The 22,333-nt window shown below is 32.7% G+C and overlaps 1 protein-coding gene across 2 annotated transcripts in view; it reads right to left on the bottom strand.

Moving 5' to 3' along the window:
- Positions 1–22,333, bottom strand: part of VPS54 (VPS54 subunit of GARP complex) — a 74,498-nt gene that overhangs the window by 37,460 nt on the left and 14,705 nt on the right. For both annotated transcript variants that reach the window (XM_007464116.1, XM_007464117.1), the window contains exons 5-10: positions 20,926–21,057; positions 17,407–17,792; positions 9,945–10,071; positions 8,860–8,967; positions 6,254–6,309; positions 3,028–3,124 (exon numbers count right to left, since the gene is read on the bottom strand). In XM_007464116.1, the coding sequence (XP_007464178.1) occupies positions 3,028–3,124; positions 6,254–6,309; positions 8,860–8,967; positions 9,945–10,071; positions 17,407–17,792; positions 20,926–21,057 (906 nt within the window). The remainder of the gene's footprint in view (positions 1–3,027; positions 3,125–6,253; positions 6,310–8,859; positions 8,968–9,944; positions 10,072–17,406; positions 17,793–20,925; positions 21,058–22,333) is intronic.

Raw genomic sequence — 22,333 nt, 5'->3', positions numbered from 1 at the left:
AAAAAAAACCTCAAAATGGATTAAAGAACTAAATGTAGGACCAGATACTGTAAAACTCCTAGAAGAAAACATAGTCAGAACAGTCTTTGACATGTTGTAAATCACAGCAATATTTTGGGGGACCTGTCTCCTAAGTAATGGAAATAAAAACAAAAATAAACAAATGGGACCTAATTAAACTTAAAAGTTTTTGCACAGCAAAGGAAACCATAAACAAAATGAAACAACAACCTATGGACTGGGAGAAAATATTTGCAAATGATGCAACTGACAAGGGATTAATTTCCATAATATACAAACAGCTCACACAGGAAAAAATCAAAAAAAAAAAAAAAAAAAAACCCAAACAACCCAATTAAAAAACAGGCAGAAGATCTAAACAGACATTTCTCCAAAGAAGACATACAGATGGCCAACAGGCACCAGAAAAGATGCTCAATATCACTAATTATTAGAGAAATACAAACCAAAACCACAATGAGGTATCACTTTACATCAGTAAGGGCGGCCATCATCAAAAAGTCTACAAATAGTAAATGCTGGAGAGAGTGTGGAGAAAAAGGTACCCTCCTACACTGTTGGTGGGAATGTAAATTGGTGCAGCCACTATGGAGAACAGTATGGAAGTTCCTTAAAAAACTAAAAATAGAGTTACCATATAATCCAGCAGTCTCACTCCTGGGCATATATCCAGAGAAAACTCTAATTCGAAGAGATACATGCAACCCAATGTTCATAGCAGTACTATTTACAATAGCCAAGACATGGAAGCAACCTAAACGTCCATCGACAGATGAATGGATAAAGAAGATGTGGTACATATATACAATGGAATATTACTCAGCGTAAGAAAGAATGAAATAATGTCATTTGCAGCAACATGGATGGACCTAGAGATTATCATACTAAGTGAAGTAAGCCAGAAAGAGAAAGACAAATACCACATAGCACATGATATCACTTATATGTAGAATCTAAAAAAACTGATACAAATGAACTTATTTACAAAACAGAAATAGACTCACAGACATAGAAAACAAACTTATGGTAACCAAAGGGGACAGAGCTGAGGGGGTGGTGGTGGTGTGGCAGGGAGGGGGGGGATAAATTAGGATTTGGGGGTTAGCAAATACAAACTACTATATATAAAATAAACAGCAGTCCTACTGTATAGTACAGGGAACCATATTCAATATCCTGTAATAAACTATAATGGAAAAGAATATGAAAAAGAATATGTATATGTATAACTGAATCACTTTGCTGTATACCAGAAACTAACACAACATTGTAAATCAACTATAGTTCAATTAAAAAAAAGTAATACCTCTTTTTGTAGAAAACTTAGGAAAAACAGAAAAGAATGAATCACAAATTTAAATTATACATAATACTACCACCTAAAGATAACCACTAAAAAGACAAGCTGTCTCTTTGGTCTATGGAGATGAAGAGGTAAAAGAATCTTTCTAACACAGCTAAGAGCAGACTATATGTTTAAGTAGGTCTCTGTCTTGCTTTTTAATGTTATAATGCATGCATCTTCTTCAATCATTAAAAATCCTTGCCTGCATGACATTCCATGATAGTGAACATACCAGGCATAACTTATTTTACCATTCCTCTATTGTTAGACATCATGGTTCTTTCCAATTTGTAGTTATTTAAAAATTCTTCATTAAAAATGAACAGCTATAATTAACATTATTTTTCAGCAAAATCATGCCCTCAAGGAACCACAAACTTTTTCAAAGAAAAAAGCACTATATTTAAAGAATAAACATCATCTTCAAAGATGTTTTACAACAGTATTAGTTTAAGTGGCCTAAATGTGAAAATAAGATGCTACAATTAGGACAAATCACTGTTCGCATATTGTACATACATCAAATAATAATGTGGCTTAGTTTAACTGATATAAAACCTAAAAGTAAGATAGCTACCTAAAAATAACTGGCAAAAAGTTGGCCAGTTCTAACTATGCAATATAGGAGTTCTATACATCCAGACCTGTGTGTGATAAGGTCATGGTAGGAATATAAGAAAAAGTGAAAACAAGGCCTCGTTACTGTGCAATCCACAGATAAAGGTTTGCTATCTATCAGTATCAATGGATAGGATCAACATTTTGGTAGGAGTCTGAATTAAGTATAGTGAATCACATTTTATAAAACTTTTCCCACTCTGACTGGAAAGCTTATGTATGTGACTTAGAGCATGTCAATGTCAATAAGGAAGTCATATCACAGATTAAGTACCAAAGTCCCCCAGATCATTTTTAACATGAAACTCAGGAGATGCCAGGGATGTTAACTAGGACATAAATACAATATTGACACCTGATAATTCAAAGAATATCACATTTCACAAACAGCCTGTTATACTCAGTAATTCCTAATGACTGTCTTATTAAAACACAGTTATGACACGTTGGTAATCCCAACCAACATGTATTAGAGTCTGTGACATTTTTTCTTCTGAAAAATGCTGTGTGGCATGTGTTCTTTTCCTTATAAAGACTGGATAAAAATTAAGTTGTTTGACCAAAGGGACAAAGTAATTAAGTGCAATGCATGATACATGAATGGATTCCAGATTGAAAAATGAAAAAAAAACCTGCAATAAAGAACATTAGTAGAGTAATTTAAATATGAACCATATGTTAAAAAACACCATTATATCAACATTAAATTCCTAGAAAAATTAAGTGGTTTGGGATAGATTTTTGAATGTTTCACAATATTGTAATTCTAGGTAATCTACAGAGATTCAAGCATCACAAAATCACAAAAGGAAATATTACTGTATAATATTTAATGCCAAGTAAGCATCATATTTTAAAATAAAACATATCATCCAAAATTATAAAAAGGTACCAAAATACTCTGAAGCACTTCAAATCTAATTTAAAACCCTTTAGAAAAATTATAGAAACAAAGAAATTTTGTTTTATTCTAATTTTCATATCTAGAAAGATGACTTAACTTTAGGGATATTCTGGACAAACTGATAAACACATAAGCTTACCTTAACTCTCTGTAGGAAAACTGTAAACTTAGAGAAAATATCCTTTAGCAGATCAAACCACTGAAGAAAATTCAACATTCTCATCTGATCTGCAAGCCTAGAAAAAAAAATTCAAACAAAAATAATGACTGTCTTCAGGCCATATGGTGTTATATACAAATTGGAGGAAACTATAGTAAATACTAGCAACAAAAGAATAATAAAACGCAATTTAATCTAGATACCTAGCTAAAATTGTAAAATTGAGATGAAGATGTCAATTACTAAGCAACTTCTCCTTGTTTAAACATCTCCAAGACTAGTCAAGTACACTGACTTATGAATCTTATCATGTATATTCTGGAATAAAAATAGAAACATAACATCTCCCTTAATAAATGAGCCTCTTCAATAAGTAGTGCTGGGAAAACTGGACAGCTACATGTAAAAGAATGAAATTAGAACACTCTGTAACACCATACACAAAAATAAACTCAAAATGGATTAAAGACCTAAATGTAAGGCCAGACACTATCAAACTCTTAGAGGAAAATGTAGGAAGAACACTCTACGACATAAATCACAGCAAGATCCTTTCTGACCCACCTCCTAGAGAAATGGAAATAAAAACAAAAATAAACAAATGGGACCTAATGAAACTTAAAAGCTTTTGCACAGCAAAGGAAACCATAAACAAGACTAAAAGACAGCCCTCAGAATGGGAGAAAATATTTGCAAATGAAGCAACTGACAAAGGATTAATCTCCAAAATTTACAAGCAGCTCATGCAGCTCAATATCAATAAAACAAACAACCCAATCCAAAAATGGCAGAAGACCTAAACAGACATTTCTCCAAAGAAGATATACAGATTGCCAACAAACACATGAAAGAATGCTCAACATCATTAATCATTAGAGAAATGCAAATCAAAACTACAATGTGATATCATCTCACACCAGTCAGAATGGCCATCATCAAAAACTGTAGAAGCAATAAATGCTGGAGAGGGTGTGGAGAAAAGGGAACTCTCTTGCACTGTTGGTAGGAATGTAAATTGATACAGCCACTATGGAGAACAGTATGGAGGTTTCTTAAAAAACTACAAATAGAACTACCATACAACCCAGCAATCCCACTATTGGGCATATACCCTGAGAAAGCCGTAATTCAAAAAGAGTCACGTACCACAATGTTCACTGCAGCTCTATTTACAATAGCCAGGACACGGAAGCAACCTAAGTGTCCATAGACAGATGAACGGATAAAGAAGATGTGGCACATATATACAATGGAATATTACTCAGCCATAAAAAGAAACGAAATTGAGTTATTTGTAGTGAGGTGGATGGACCTACAGTCTGTCATACAGAGTGAAGTAAGTCAGAAAGAGAAAAACAAATACCGTATGCTAACACATATATATGGAATCAAAAAAAAAAAATGGTCATGAAGAACCGAGGGGCAAGATGGGAATAAAGACACAGACCTACTAGAGAATGGACTTGAGGACACAGGGAGGGGGAAGGGTAAGATGAGACAAAGTGAGAGAGTGGTAGTGTATATATGGACATATATACACTACTAAATGTAAAATAGATAGATAGTGGGAAGCAGTCGCATAGCACAGGGAGATCAGCTAGGTGCTTTGTGACCAGCTAGAAGGGTGGGAGAGGGAGGGTGGGAGGGAGGGAGATGCAAGAGGGAAGAGATATGGGGATATATGTATACGTATGACTGATTTACTTTGTTATAAAGCGGAGTATAAGGCAATTATACTCCAATAAAAATGTTAAAAAAAAAACAGAAACATAACATCTCCCCTAATAAACTTAATAACCACTTTTCTAACTACAAACTAAAAAGTACTCTTCCACATATGAAGGATCATGTGGCACGGTGGCTAAGAGCATGGGCTCTTAAGCCATAATGCCTTGGTTCAAGTTCCAGCCCTGCCACTTACTAGTTGTGTGACTCTGGACAAATGACTTAACTCCTCCATGATCTAATTTTCTCATTTTAAATGGGTAGAACCTACCTTATATGGTAGCTGTGAATATAAACTGAGTTAATACGAAGTACTCAGAACAATGCACAGTGCTATGTAAGTATTAGCCAATATTATATTAGCTACATATATATTATATATATACTAAATATTACAATACATAATAGTACAGCCAATATTTTTATAACTGACATCAATCAACTTTAAGATTAAAAATTAATAAAAAAATAGAATTCCATAAAGATATTTTAGAGTACTACAATGACTTATTACTCCAAATTTTTAATTAACGTGGCTACACCTAGGACTTTATTCTCAAAAGATACTGCTATACACTTGAGATATAGGATGTTCTCTAAGTTGAGAAAATTCCCTAGGGAAGAAAAGTATTAAAAATAACTGACTCTCCATGTATATAGGGCTTTTAGCAAAGGTCCAGTAACTTAATTTTTCCAACTACTAGTGATCCCTGCATTATTAGGATTGCTTCTGAATTCTGAAACTGAGCTTTCACTAGGTAATAGTGTGGAAATTAAAACTCCACAATCCTCATTCTATGAGTCTGGCCCAGAGAAGTTTTACAGTTGTCCATATTACTATTCATATCTTAGACCAGTTAATAAAGTTTAGATACCTATATGAACAAGAAATTCATAGTCATAAAATATTTATCACTATTCTCCTTAAAATAAGAATAGTTATTTCAAGGGGAAAACAAAAAATTACAGACATGGACAATTCAAAATCATGTACTCAAACTTCTCAAAGCTAACTGGGTTTTAATTATATAGCTAAATAATTTAAATTTAACACTGCTATTCCTCTTCAATTTCCACCCTCCATATGACGTTGTATCCTCTCCACCCTCTCTCTGCCCTGGGAGGCTGACCTGCTGGGCTTGGCCAGTGAGGAGCCCTTACAAAAGACTGAAAGGAGGAAAGGTGCTAATAGTCCGTCTCCATCCCTGAGGGGTTACCTCAGGATGACTGCCTCCCTCCACTGAAGATCACTTCAACTACTAAAAGACTTTTTTTTTCAGCTACTTATATCTTCTTCTCCTTCTGAATTCCATTAACTGCTCTCTTTCTTTGTCCCTTAAAGGTACTGCACTATCACTTGTGATTTTCCTACACTCTGCCCACACCTTAGCAAATAATTCCTGAACTAAATCCTCCTTAGATTATTCTAATGCGTTATCTTTTCCCTGACTGGTAACCCCAACTGAATATTTATACTTACTTCAAAACAACATCTGTGTCTATGTCTTCTATTTGTGAAACTTTATTAATCACACACTGCAAAATTTAAGAAAAAAATTTGATTAACGTCTTTAGAACTTTAAGTACTACATGTTCATTTGTATATTAATAAGGGCCTCAATGACTATAATTATTTGACCAAACTTCTCCTGTCTCTTACACCTCAAGGTGTTTAAAAAACTACAGCATTACCTTTACCCTATTAAATAATTATTCCAGGGTATGCTTGAACTGTATTAATCACAATTTCCTACTATTTAAAACTGTTCACACACAAATACACACACAACACACACAAACACACACGCACACACACAAAACCCCCATAGAACTATAATACTTAGGACATGGTATAAGCCCCATACTAAAATTCCAAAAGAAATTCATTTTGGAGGTCACACTTCCTTGCAACACGTGCAACAGTTTAAGGTTTTAAAAAATAAATGCTCAGACTTTAGAAGTCTAGCAATTAAAACACAGCAGTTTTTAAAAACTGTTTAAAAGTATAATATACATACAGAAAACTGTACAAATTATGTTTATAGCTCAATATTTTTTTTATAAGTGGAGTGCACCTATTTAACCAGAACTCAGATTATGAAATTGAATATTACCAGTAAGCCCCTCCTGCTCCACTCCTAGTCACTACTTCCTCCCAAAAGACATTACTATCCTGATTTCTAACACCACAGATTAATTTTGCCCGTGTTTGAATCTTACATAAGTGGAATCATACAGTGTGTACTTTTCCGTGTCTGGCTTCTTTGGCTCCACCTTATGTATGTGAATATCCATGTTGTTCCATGTAGTTTATTCATTCTCATTGCTGTACAGTATTCAATGATGTAAATATGCTACAATTCTATTTATCATTTTTACTGATGATAAAATCTGAGTTTTTCCGGTTTTTTATTACAAATATGCTGCCATGGAATGCTTGTGCTGTTTCTGGTGAGCCTAGGTATGAATTTCTGTTGGGTAAATTACCTAGAAGTAGAATTGCTAAGCTATAATATACATGTATATTTAGTGCTAGTTATCAACAATTTTTGGAAGTGACAGTGATAATTTTAAAATATGGTGTTTTAGTCAATGTTTGAAAGAGGTAAAAGATGGGGTGATTGTAACCTTTCTCTTGCTTGTTTTATTTAAACATTAAAAACTAAGAAATGTACATTCAACCTAATGATGATGATCAATTAAGCCTAAGAAATTCATTCAAAATTGTTCTTTTTCATATACAGAAAAACTAAAGTTCAGAGAATGAGATTTATCTGAATAGAAAAAGTCAAAACAAAAATCAGGGAAGTGTATACATATAGCTGATTCACTTTGTTGTACAGCGGAAACTAACACAACATTGTAAAGCAATTGTACTCCAATAAAGATGTAAAAAAAAAAAACTGCTCATGGAAAAAAATTGTATCTCATGAAATATAGCAGCAACTTGAATTTCACATCTTTAAAACTGAAATAACCTTAAAATGTATATCTACTTTCTAATGAATAGATGACAAATACTGAAACTTTGATAGCATTGTAGGTGGTAAGCTCTTTCTTTTAATTTCTAAAAGTACTGCAGATGTAAAATGTCTGACAACTCCACTTTATCACTTTATGCCAATTGTGTTGTAATAAATACCAATTAGCTTGGGAAAAAAATCAGGGAAGACTAAAAAAAAAAACAAATAGATTTTAGTTTACAATTATAATTTCTTAGAGATCAGAGTAAGAAGAAACACTGGTGAAAGTATATACTATTGGTAAAATCTTTTTACAAAAAAAGCAATTCAGCTCTATGTATCAAACAATTTAAAAATACTTTTCACTCTCTGACCAATAGTTCCACTTCAGGAATCAGTTATAAGAAAAATAGTCTTAAATACGAGAAACCAAACAAACAAGACTTTATACCAAAGCATACCAAAGATGTTTGTCACAGTGCTCTTTATAGTACCGAAATGAAAATGACCTAAATATTTAACACAGAGGAAAGCTTAAACAGGTTTAACTAACATAATGTTGATGGAATTTTATACAACCATTAAAAGTGATATTTCTGAAGGCTTATGAGCAAATACTTATGCTATGATTCAAACGGAAATATATATACAATTCAAAATTATATATACAGTATGAGAGCACCAATGAAAAACACCAGTAACAACTTATGCTTAGAAATATTCTTTTTTTTTTTTTCGGTACGGGGGCCTCTCACTGCTGTGGCCTTCTCCCGCTGCGGAGCACAGGCTCCGGATGCGCAGGCCCAGTGGCCATGGCTCACGGGGCCAGCTGCTCCGCGGCACGTGGGATCCTCCCGGACTGGGGCACGAACCCGTGTCCCCTGCGTCGGCAGGTGGACTCCCTTCCACTGTGCCACCAGGGAAGCCCTAGAAATATTCTTAAAGTGATCATCTTTTTGACTATGGGCTATGTTTTTCTTTCTTCTATTTTTCTATATTTAAAATTTTTTAATAAATGAGAAAATATTACTATGATACTGCATGTATTATTAGAGGATCATGTAAAAATAAACTTCACAAAAGATTCTAGATGAAAATATATCAAATAAAAAAGTATAATTACCTGTTTAATGATATTCTTTGCTGTAATAATCATTTCTTCACTATATATTTCTAAAAAATTAAGTTTTCTTTGTTTTAAAAGTCCAAATATAAGAGATACTAGTCTTTCCTGTTAAAATAAAAGAAGGGTACACAATGTCAAAATTCAAATACAAAATAATCTCACTTAGAGGTAGAAATAATCAACGTCAAGGGTTTTATTGTTTGACCCCCAAATCTCTATCCTCCTTTGAGTATTTTCTAAAAGGCTTAAAAACCCCTTTCCATAGCAATCTTGTCATCAGATTTTTGGAGTCATTATTCTAAAACAGGTAAATCCTATCCTACTATAGTGGATCAAATGAAGCTGGTTTGGGGACAAAACAATATGAGTATATTTTGGTCTAGTTTCAGTAAGTAGCTAGAAAGTATTCTTCTCAAACCCTAATAACCAATAAATACTCTATGAGCCCAGTGCTTTCTAATTAGTGGTCTAGAAGACTGGAACGATGACCTGGATTATTTGTGGAGCATTAACTGCTAACATTTACAAAAATCTCTTTAACTACTTAGGCTGCTATCAGGGCTTTTTGGATTCTTTACAAGTTCTTGGCAATAATCAGCGTTGAGAAGTTACTAGATAAGTTACCAAATATGATATATTTGTATATGCATATGCATAAAACATGTTCATAATAGGTGCTCAGTGAATGTGAATGACTCATAAGTTACCATATAATAATGATCACTTTTTATAAAAGACACACTCTAATACATGCATATACATGGATATAAGTTAATTCATCCTATATCTACATCCTATATCTATATTTGGAACTTGGGTAGTAAGCCATATAAAGACTTCATTTTAACTCCCATTTCTAATTAAGCTATAAAATTATTTATTCTCTAATTTCACAGGATAATAAACAATTATGTGCTTCCTAAAGTCACATAGTTAGTGAAAGATTTCATAGGTCTCACAGGCTTGATATTGAAGATAATTTTGCTCACTATAACCTGAGGAGAATGTGTTCTAAACTAAGGTTGTTAGGAAATAACACTAAGCAATGACATCAATTTCATTCTATAGTTCAAAAGACATACCTCTTCTAAAATTTGACAGTCATCTTCCAATGGTCTATTTAAGTCACTGTGAGAATAAGTAGAAAATTCTGCAATCATCATTTTATCTATCAGTTTTTCTAATTCACAAAGCTGTGATCCCAAATGCCTACAAAGGAAGAGGGAAACGTTACCTCATTTATTAAAAACCCAGATTTACTCCACGATCAAGGGAACCCGTCAGCAAAACTTCTAGCTGACAGTACTTGTGCAACAAGGTGATGTTTTACTAAAATAGAGTCTTTTAACTTAACAAAAATAACTGCGACAGTTTCACGTCATCTCCCAAATTCTATTTTTCTCTGTATATCTTTAACCTCCAAACAGTTAAATATACTATAGGAAACTTGGTTCTAGAAAACTTCATGACTGCTTTTTAGTCTGCTTTTCACAGACAAAATATTCAGATATTCTAAGTCCTTTCCTCATTAACCACTTACTGAATATAAATGTCAGTAGCTCCCCAGCCATTCACTTATGCAATAAATACAAGCGCTTACTATGCACCAGGCCCTGTTCTGGGTACATATAAATATTTGAAGGACTATAGGAGAGACTGACTCAGCTCAACCTCTGTCAGGATCAGTTGAGTTACTGTGCAATATCCCTCAGGCCATTAAAGTCATTAGAACACATGAGTGAAGATCTAAAGTCACTGAGCTATAATCTATCCATGGAACTTCTTCTCATGAAGTATGATGTTCCTTTTTAGTCCACCTCTTCAGTACCTGCAGATCCTGGCTAGGGTTAAAGTGAGCAGGACTCTAACTTTGGCAGAGTTGTGGGGGTGGTGAGGGCAAGTATTACTAAAGAGATTTGGAACCTTTTCCCTAGAAAAAGCAAGTACTGTCCAAGTGACAAGAGTGGTCCCAGGTAGTTAATCCTTGCTCTGAAGGGCACTAAGGATGAATACTGTCATATCCAAAGGGATTTTTGCCACACAATCTAAAAGTTTCATAAAAACAATGGGTTGAAGAAACCTAGGTAATCCAGTTGGTCCAAAGCATTTCAAAAATCAAGTGAAATTTATCTTAAATGTAAACATTTATAATTAATTATAAAAACATTTTAAAAGTTTATGCTACATTTACTTGAAAAACAAGCCCTTAATGTTAGCAACTGTCTTTACTATGACCAGATATAGCACATTAAAAAAAAATTAAAGCATGTGACCTTTTAGATAGATCCGTTGTTCTTCTTTTATGAACAACAACAATATGGTAAGTAGTGCAGTGATACTTTTAGAAAAAATCTGATAAGTGAAATAACATAAATTTGCTTTTTGCAATATGAAAATTATATTTCTCTCAGCTAATTAGAAGTCTAATAAGGTTCTCATAAATGGTGACAACATCTCACAATAAACTAATTTATAACATATCCACTCTTACAAACTAAAACACTGCCATAAAAGGAATTTGGCAGTGTCTTGCAAAATTACATAGACAATTAGCCTTTGACCTAGGAATCTGACTTCTCAGAATCCATCTCAAAGATACACTAGTAAATGACAAAAGAACATACATTCATTGCAGCACTGTTGGTAATTGCAAAGGAATGGAAACAACCCAAATGCTGAACAACAGAAGGCTAGTTAAATATATCATAATAGACCCTATACACTTTTAAAAGAATCGAGGAGTACCAATTAATATACTATATACTGCTACAGAGCACTTTCTCAACTACTGCCCCCCTAAAAAGTCTTTTCAGACATTTTTATTCCTAATCACTCCCCATGAAGTTTTAATATCACAGATATACTGTAAATCCGTTTATGTACTGTGGTCTTTGGAGGGCCACAAACCATTGTAAAATCCAAGAATTTTTTTCACCCTTCAAGAACAAACTTTCTCCCCTCTTTGGGTGATATCCCCCATTGAGAATGCATACTGTAGCATGATCTACAAGGTATATACTGTAAGGTAAAAACCCCATGGTGGAGAAAAGTATGTACAGTATGCTAATGCTTATCTAAGATGAGGGACCGACAGAGAGATGGATAAATAAACATAAACTAAAACTTTTTTAAATGACATAGGAGTAGGTCCAGAGGAAGAGAACCAAGTTAGAAGTTAAATTTCTCTGAATATTTTTTGTTTTATAGATTTGACTTTGGAACTATGTAACTACTTAACATAGTTGTAAAACAATATTACATTTAAAAACAGCAATCCCTGAATATCAAAAGCAAATGAAACAAATGAACTTAACTATGTATCAAAGTACAGGCAAATCTACACAAAGAGGAATTATTTCAAGTGACTTTAAAACACAGTAATTTATCCATTCATACCATAAGGGATATACCTTAAGAAAAAGAGGGAAAATTATTTTCTAGCTCTACCCACTAAAAAGGCCTAGAGATCATGACCAATCCAGTAGCAAGGAACACCTCTGATACCTAGATTGTAATTTCTAAATACCATTTCCTGCTAAAAGAAACTAGGGCTCCTTAGAGAAATGGCAGTTTACAAATATGGAGCAGAAAATGTATAATATAAATATCCTGTCATAACATGAAGAAAATCATTAATGACTACTCATAGAATCTAAAGGACTTGAGGAGGTTCCTACAAAAGATAGGACAATATGAACATCAATTTAAAAAAAACCTTAATACTTCAAATATATATAAATCCATGTGCTTATAAAACATTTGGAAGATGCAACATTTTTCAATTCATTATTTTAAAAACTGCTAAATAAAGGAAAAGAACCTAGACTTTATCTTGCCTATCCTTGTAAGAACTGTCCTTCAGAATTACCAAGTAATTGTTATGGAGAAATATGGCTTTATAGAAATATTCCATTAATAAATGAATAAGGAAGTTTAGAATTAGAATATCATGATTTGCAACCCATAATGAGATGATAAATCTAGGCAATGATCACCAAATGGCTGCTAACTTCATGAAAAAAGAGACAACCAGATATATGCCTCTTGGCTGAAATACACCTATTAGGTACTCTTACCAAAAAGAAAAACTTAAATCTGATCAAGGCTTTAAATCTAACTACCAGTTTATAGAAAATACAAGTAAAAGGAAAACACACTAAACATGGGGATGCAGTTGGCAACATCCAGACTGTGAGAAGCACTACAAAGACAACTCAATTTCTTCAATAAATATTTTGAAAGGGAGAAAATGAGAAGAATGGAGAACTATATGTCAAAAGACATTTGAAATATATCAACCAATTGTAATATACAGTTGTTATTATTTGGATCCTGTTTCAACAAATACACTGTGAAAAGAATTTTGAGAGAAATAGGAAAATCTGAACACTGACTAGCTATTTGAAACTATGAATGATATTCGAGTTATGCTTTTAAAGATCCTTATCTTTCAGAGATACATAATGAAATACTTATGGACGAAATGAAATGATGTTTTGGATTTGTTTCAAAATAATCCAGGAGTAGGGGGAGGCATATAGAGAAAACCAAGTTGGCTATGAGTTGATAACTCACAGGTGATATGCAAGTTATCCAGCTTCATATAACTCTCTTCATATAATTTCCTCTATTTTTGTGTATGTTTCAGTTTTCAATAAGTTTTAAAAAGCAGTAATAGGGTAGGATATGAATCCACACATAAGTTTAACATTGCTTTGTTCTCAGTTAATTGATTTTTATAAAGATCAAAAATTCCTTTTAAATGCAGACTAGAGGTTAACACCCAAGTATGTGTTACCTTCAGGTACAAATAGTCTTCAGCAAATCCCAACAAAGAATGATGAAAGGAAGTCCATAGGACTGTATCTACTGATGTTTGGGCATCAAAGTGATAAAACTCTATCATTTCAGCCTAATAACTTAAATGTGTGGTTCTATTATCTTCAGATATTGTCAAAAATAACTGAATAGCTTCATTTTTACGCATCTTAAGTAATCTTAAAGTCTGACAAATATAATAAAGAAGAGCAGATATGAATCTCAATACTAACATCAAAAAGTATTTATTATGTACTCACAGGTATATGATAACATATATAAAAAGATTTGTCTAAGCAAATCCCTAAATAAAATTTCTAGAATTAGTGTTTTATAGGATTCACCTATTCATCCTTGCTCTGTTTTTAAAATATTTTAGACTACTTTAACAATAGATGCAATTATAACTGGCCTGTATATTATTATTAAACTTACCAAAAATATTTAATAGATAAATCTGCTAACAGTTCATTTTAAAAGTATGTATCCTAATAATCACATATAATACTTTACAGTGGTGAAAGAAATCTGCTGAAATGACAGACAAATAACTAAAAATCACTTTCTGAAAAAGTACATAGGCTCATATATCCAGCTAAACAAACTGGAGCAATTCTAATACTTTCTACTTTAATATGCCTCAATTTGTACATGAATTCAGATCTTCTACTAAGCTGTGGGTTCACTACAATGACTTTTGTGTTGCTTTCATCACAATATAAATGCTTTCATTATTTATATTGATATAAATATTGATATTTATATCAATAAACCCTACAGTAATACTAGTTTCATCAAATAGCAGAAAATCTGTTGTTTTGGCTTCACCTCAGAGCACACAATGTGGGTGTTTTCAAATCATAATGTTTTCAAGATCTAAATTATGGGAGATTATATAGGAGCAAAGATGATGTTAAATACCTTTTACTACTTCCAATAATAAAAATCCCTTAAGTGGAATCCCAAGGTGGCCTCTGATCAATGAAATCATAATAAGCTGGAACCTATAATTAACTCTGAATGTTTTCCACCTTTTCTTTCAGGAAGAAGAAGAAGAAAAGAAGAAGAAAAGAAGGAGGAGGAGGAGGAGGAGGAGGCGGCGGAGGCGGAGGCGGCAGCGGGGTACGACTAGAAAAACTAGTTACATTAATTTTTATCCTAAAATCTATTACTATGGTAGATTCCCTTCTCAGCAAACCTCTAACTCAGTTGCCCACAGTTTAACATCTATTGCACTAGAAAATTAGCACTGATGTTCAGAGTGACCTATTTGAGGTCCTACAAAACCTCAATCAAATATATTAAAAAGTATACATAACTCTTGGGTCAGATGAGATCTGGGTTGAATCTTGACTCTACTGTTTTACAACTTGCTGTATGACTTGGAGCAAGTTATCTAAGATTTTCAATGCTCCAGTTTCCTTATCTATTAAAATGGGGATAAAACTATCTATCTCATAGAAGGGTTTTTTTGGAGTGGGGAGGGGGATCAAATAATATATGCAATATTCTTAGCACTGGTACAGAATACCAAAGTATTCAAAAAATGTTCTTAGGTTTTGTAGTGGTGGCAGTAGTAGAGTAATGGTGGTAGTAAGTAATAAAGAAAAAAAATTAACAGTGGTGAAAACTGAAGTCTCTACATAAAACTTTACAGTAAGAAACAGCAAATAACAACATTATATCCCTGAATTTCAAGGTAACTGAATCTTTTCTATACGAAACCTGCAAGATATCAAGGTTCAAATATATTTTCATATATATTATATTTTATATGAAGAATAAACACTCTTTACAAATGTGCAGGTTCTAAAAAAATAATAGTAGATATTTGAGTAAAACATAGATAATCAGAATATTTGAAAGTCTTTTAAAAAATCATATACACTTTTGTATGAAGAATATTTTGTCCTTTGAGTTAAGGTACAAACAAAAAAAGTAAGGATGAAAATAAAGGTAAACTCTTTCTTGAGCTCAAGATAATTAAAAGATTATAAAATTTTCATTCTGCCTCTGATAAATCATAATCTACTGGGAATAAATATCCAACCCTGTTCTTAAATATTTTCCAGATAGCTCTGGAGAAAACTAAACTTTTCATCACTATTATTGGGCATAAACTTATGAGTCAGGAAAATGAAATAAAATAAACTGCATGACCTTTGGAGTAAAAATGAGAACAGTTTCAGAATTTGTGTTTAGCAGGCAAGCATTTAATCTTTGTTTCTACTGCTCTATTCAGAGGATAAAGCACTCTGCTTTGTAGAATCAGCTCCCAATATTCATCAAATTCGTATAATATAGTGGTGACAAGAAAAAACACAGCTTCTGTCATTACAGAAGTCCATTTTGCTAAAATACTGACAAAATTAATATTATTTATTTTAAAAATATATGCCATATACACATTCAAAACAGAGAAATATTTAAATTTTCAGAGGTAAAGGGGAAACTAAAAATCATTTAGTCACCCTGGGTTCCCATGCTGAGAAATCCAAAGTAGGCTTCAAAGGACTACGAACCACCCAAAATTGATTGCAACATTTTGTGTACAGGTATATTTTTATGGAAAGAAGGTCCATCCACAGCTTTCAACAGATTCTCAAAGAGGTTTGTGATCCAAACTTTTTCTGTAAACATCCAAGTCTGGATAAGGTTCTTCCCCTAAGGTTAGGCTCCATAGCAATCTGTACGTTCATCATCATACTGTACTGTACTGTATAATAACTATCCAGTAATTTCTGTCTCCCTCCTACCAAATAAATTGTAGAAACAGAGCAGAAAGCATCTCTGCTTTGTTCATGGCTATATTCCCAGTATTCTGCCTGGTGTCTGTCATGTAATCAATAACCATTTCTTGAATAAATGAATCAATCATTCATTTGCATAATTAAAACTGGGCCAACTTTTTAAAAGTGCTTTCAAAATAAATATTCCAATTACATATCCTTAGTCAATAAGAACTTATAATTCAATTAAAATAAACTTATATTGAAGATAACCTTTCCAGAATATATTAAGTTACAGAGCACGTCTTCCATAAAACTTCTTTGTAGTCACTCAGTAGTATAAGGTTTCCCAGCAGATAGGAACTTCAACAAGGAAACTGCAAGCCTGATTAACTGAATGAAATTTTGATGGCTTACAATTGGTGTAATCTGTAAATTAAACATATGACATGATCTCACATAAAATAACTAAAACCCTAATCTTAAAGGTATTTTCAAAATAAAAACTTAGAAGAAATTGGGTCTTTTCCATCATCGTTTGGAATTTTTTGCAATGTGATAGACTGTAAATGAGAAATGAATTTGAATAATTATCTAATTTAAAACTTATTCAATGGCTTTTAAAATGAACTTAATTTCAGCTATACTAGTATTCCTTTTTCCACCTTTATCTATTATCTTGACACAAAACTGCTTCAACATTTTCAAAATATAATTTTCAAAGCTGTGACTGGCCCTTCGTTGATTTCATCTATTAGAAAATTTAATTTTACTTCTTTATCCAAATGTCTCTGTAAATATTGGTCCTTATGATTTTTGTTTGTTTTAGTAAGACTAAAATATCAGAATGATAACATTATTAAACAGATCAATCTGGAAGAAAAAAATACGCTTGTAACTCTAACACATTCATAGATTTTCAGCTAACATTACACACTAAAATTTATCCTTTAGAAATTTCTAACATTATTTCTAATGGCTTACTTAATGGACATACCGGAAGCTGTGAATGCCCTGAAGTTCCTGCTGTAGAACCTCTTGCGTTGTTGCTATTAAGTCCAATGCTCCGACAAATTCAGAAGTAGATAACAACACCTGTACTGTAGGCTGAGTCTGGTGTACAGTGGCCATTAATTTCAGTTTATTGTATACTTTAACACAATTATTTCTGGTAAGTGCCAGTCTTAAAATGTGTAGTGATCCTTCACACATTACTTTATCAATCTGTGCAATTTTATCTCGAAGCATTTTTACAGCCTGGGAAGTTTTCTTGAGGTAGTCCTGCAATTCGTGTTGAGAGGTCATTGCATGAAAAAATGCTTCTGAACGTAGAGAGATCTGGTGAGCAATGTTTACTTCCACAATATCCAGATAATGGCTCAGCTTAAGAGGAAAGGAAAAGAAAAAAAAAATCACAGTATATTAGAAGTATACCTTAACTACCCAAATACTTTCTGAAAATGATACAATATTTCTACATGTATTTTAAATCCCATTGTGTGAACTGTTTGATTATGAGATGCTTGATACTAGGCATACAAAATAGAAGGGAGATGAAAGGTAGAGCCCAAAATTAATAAACGTAAGACAAAAGCATAGAAGGTGATTTACCTTCTTCCTCTGCTCCTGCCATTACTGTCCTCCAAACACCAACTACTTTCTAGAAAGTAAAAGTAGCCCACAGTCATCTCAGATTATAATCTAGTTTTAGAAGTTCCAAGATCTGAGAGAGAATGATTGATTTCCTTAACCTCCACACATCACTGCCATCACCAATATCATGTATCATTTATCTGACTGAAAGATGATTATAGTTACCATTTATTGGCTTTCTATGTACCAGGCACTGGTATTTTATATATATCATCTTCTAATTTTAACAATCTTGGAATACAGGTATTATTTTATTTTATTTTACAGATGAGGACAGTGAGGCTCAGAAACATTAAATAACTTGAATAAAGTCATATGATTAGTAAGTAGAAAAACTGAAATTTGAACCCAGGTTTGTCTAACTCAAAAACTGAAGTTCTTTCTACTGTACCATGCTGCCTCAAAATGTTAGAGAATTCATGAAAGACAGATTGGTGATCCAGCCACAAATTACAGAGAGTACTAGAATTCACCTGGATCTTTTTTTTTGAGGCTGTTAATTTCACATTTCAACAATTATTCTTTTATCAATTTGTAAAACTCAGTTTATTTCCAATGTGTTTTCCGCTTAAACAGCTGACTGAAACAATTAGTTCATATATATCTTATTTGTAATACTACCAAAATTAATTCCTGGAGTAACATGTATTAAGAATGCTTTCTAATTTCAAATATGGACTTCTAAAACTTGAGTTGTCTTTTCTTCCTTCATAACTGCATATGCCTTTTTTGGTTATATTATTTTTCCATTTCTCTCCCACTTTTTTACTTCTAGATTCTTCAACCTATAGCTCAAACTTTAAGAATTATCTCTGAACATCTCAGGAGAATTTGTAGTGTTAAAGGGTTAATGGGCTTTCAACATTTAGGACTCATAAAATTAGACAAGCCTGTCTCATTAAAACCATGCAGGATCATGCATATCTTCAATACAGCTCCTTCAATAATCTATTATAATAGGTTACAAACAAGAAATTCTTTTATAGTTTAAATCTGTTGCATTTATACTCTTTTGCTGTTGTTCTTTTTACATTCAACAGCTGTTCATTTATTTACCTAAAAAGCAATATGGGGATGAAGGTACTTAGGTACATCACAAGCTAAAGTAGACTCAATCTTCAGAAAATGGAGAAAAAGTAACTCCTGTAGAACAGGGGTACTCAGAATGCAGTTTATATGCTGCTGCCAGTTTGTGAACTGTTTAACAGGTCCATGATGAAATGAGGAACTCTGCTGGAAATTAAATCAACTACATCACTAAGCCCACGGTATTGCTTTTTCATAGAAAGACTTTCTTAATGAAGGAAGCAGTGAAATGATTTACATTCCAGAGCAAACTCGTTATCTCATCGCAGACCAGCACTTTGGGTAGCAGTACTACAATAGGACAAAAATTTCTCTAATCCTGGTTGTAGCATCCCCTCTTTAAAACTAGCAAGATAAAACGGGTGCTGTCAATCATACAGTGAGTTTGAATCCTGTCTTGGAATCCTGTCTTCCATTCCTTTTCTAAGAACAGAGCAGAATGAGGAGACAAAATGTAAATGTAATAAAGCTGATTCTGCAACTTATGGAAAAAAAAAATTTCCATTAGTTCAGTCACTTTAAACATTTAGCATGAGAAAATTGTTTCATTTGAATTTCAAAGATTTCTGCAATTTATCAATACTCCATTGATCTATTCTTTTCAAAGGCATAATATTTTCATAATTCATTTCCTATTAAAATTCTATAAAGAGAACAATTTTTAAAGTATTCCTAATAGTATCTGTATAGATTGGTGAAATTTTTATTGGCTTTTGTTCTTTTTCTCTTTTAAGGTATTATTCTACCAGGGGATATACTTGGAATGTGAAAAAGTAGTCTGGGAGTGAGCCTGTGTCTATATATCCATTGTTTTCATAAGATTCGTGAATTTATTCTTACTCAAGGAAAACCTTTATAGATGAAAATGTTGCCAAAAAAAAAAAAGTGAATTCATTTTCATTTGCAACTGTGAGAAATGGAATACTCACAATTCTTTCCCCACATTTCTTCTCCTCTCCTCCCTAAGTAGCCCTTTCTTCGGTTGCTGAGGAGGACTGGACCCAACTTATTGAATAGTCTACCTGAGGCAAGCTTTCAGACTGCCAAGAGCTGTCACCAGACTAAAATGAAATGCTTTCATCTCAGTTTAGGAACCACAGTCAGTTTTAGAAAAGCTCTAAACTGAGTGCTAAGAAAGAACAGTGATCAAAGGTCTTTACTTCCTATTCCAGTTTTAAAAGATTCTTATCTGTGAGTTATGTTTAAAGTTTTACATTTTAAATGACTTTCAAGGTGTTGACTTCTGAAATACAGAACATTGTAAAATTTTGAAAAACTGCTGACTAATAACACGCAAAAGGCTACGCTTTGCAAAGCTAAAGGAACACTGCATTTTTTAACTATGATATTTTTGCTTCAAAATAATCATCATTACTATGTGTAAACAAGGAAAAATAGTACCTCAGGAAAAGTTAATTTTCTGTGCTTTAAGTCATAAAGAATATAAAATTAGCCAATATACTGTTTGGAATAAATGTAGAACAATTAATTGCGTCATCTAATACATCCTTTCAATTGAGATTGCTATCAACTGCTGTTTCAGATAAGAAGCACTCAAACAATAACCTTTTCCTTTTTCAACAGCACAACTTGCATTGCATTGAAACAAAGAGCTATTACTTTATCAGTTAAGATCTGAAGGGTTCTAATTATCAGTAACTATAAAGATGAAATTAAAGGAATTAGTGCCTACTAAATAACTTAACTCTGAACTCACACAAACAGTACCACTTAATTAAAATAGTTTTCTACATGGGAAAAGTAAAAAAGAAACTACCTTTTCTTGTAGCAACTTTGAGGAAGCTGCATCACGATTTCCTTTTCCACCAGCAGTATTAAAATGAGACCATGGTAAAACTGAATTAAAAGTTAAGGAATCGTCCAAGGCAAAATCTGGTTTCATAAAAATCTATTAAAAAAATGCATTTCCCTCAATTAGATAAACATTTTCTTTACATCCATTATCCCTTCTAACATCGTAAGACCATTAAACAATAATTAACTTGAATCTCAGGCATATACAGAAAAAGCAAGTGATAATAAGTTGAGTTATTTTTACAAAAATCTGTAGAAGAAAAATATATAAATAATGTTTCAAGCTAAAAATGCTCATGAAAGATAGAAAAATGTTTTTTTGCCTTTACCGATAGAGATGGTCATTCCATTACTACTTGGTCAAACTCATGAATGCAGTCCCACTGGGCACATACAAAAGGGAGATATCATACTTATCCTAAAATTTCTGTATTATTTCCCACTGATAGTGGTTTTTTAAAAATGTCAACTATCAATATCTCTATACTTATATTTCTATTTTCTCTTGCTCAAAATTCTTTCAAACTTTCTTTTTTAGATTAGACATACACTAAATTTTAAAACCAAAACAAATTCAATTTTATGGAGAGACTGCTCCTTTCCCTTGTATATCACATCCGTCTGGGAACCAAGTACTACCCTTAATATTTCCTCATTATCACTTGAATCTCCTCTCTATCTCCACAGTATTTCTGCAGCTCCTCATTATCTCTGGATTGTAGTAAATGGCTACTTACTGATGTCCTTCCCTAATCTATCCTCTATATATCTTTAAAATGCAATTATAACTGAATTAACTTCTCTTTTTAAATCTCTCAATGGAGTCCCATGACTGACAGACCAAACTCTCTTAGAATGGCATTAAGAGTTTTATTTATCTCATACTTCACAAAATTTATTTAACCCCATCTCTAAACACAAGTATACCATGTATACTTATTTATCTCATACTTCATAAATATTTTTACTTAATATGTGTATCTCCCCCAGACCATATGTTCCTATAAGACTGGATTTATAGATTATTAATCTTTCTATTCCAGCACATAGCATAAGGCCTGAAACATGGTTTAATCAATTAATTTCTATGTTATATTTTATTATATTCACTGATTCATATGATCCATATCCAAAAATTAGTATGAATGTGATAGGGAAGTCTAACTAGGGACATGAGTATATTTTCTAGTCCCTCTAGTATAACGGAGAGTATTGATTAATTCAATAAATATTGACCATCTATGATTTTACTCTTATGCTAGGCACTAAGGTGGAAACAAAGCTAAGTTATTCCAGAGGTCCTAATCTCAAGGATCTTTAGCCCAAGGGATGTGATAAAATATATACACAAATATTTTATAAGGGAAAGA

The sequence above is a fragment of the Lipotes vexillifer genome, unplaced genomic scaffold, assembly GCF_000442215.2.
Source record: "Lipotes vexillifer unplaced genomic scaffold, Lipotes_vexillifer_v1.1 scaffold311, whole genome shotgun sequence".
NCBI classification, from domain to species: domain Eukaryota; kingdom Metazoa; phylum Chordata; class Mammalia; order Artiodactyla; family Lipotidae; genus Lipotes; species Lipotes vexillifer.
The sequence above is the reverse complement of the archived record's forward strand: the minus strand, read 5'-3'. Positions and strand labels throughout refer to the sequence as shown.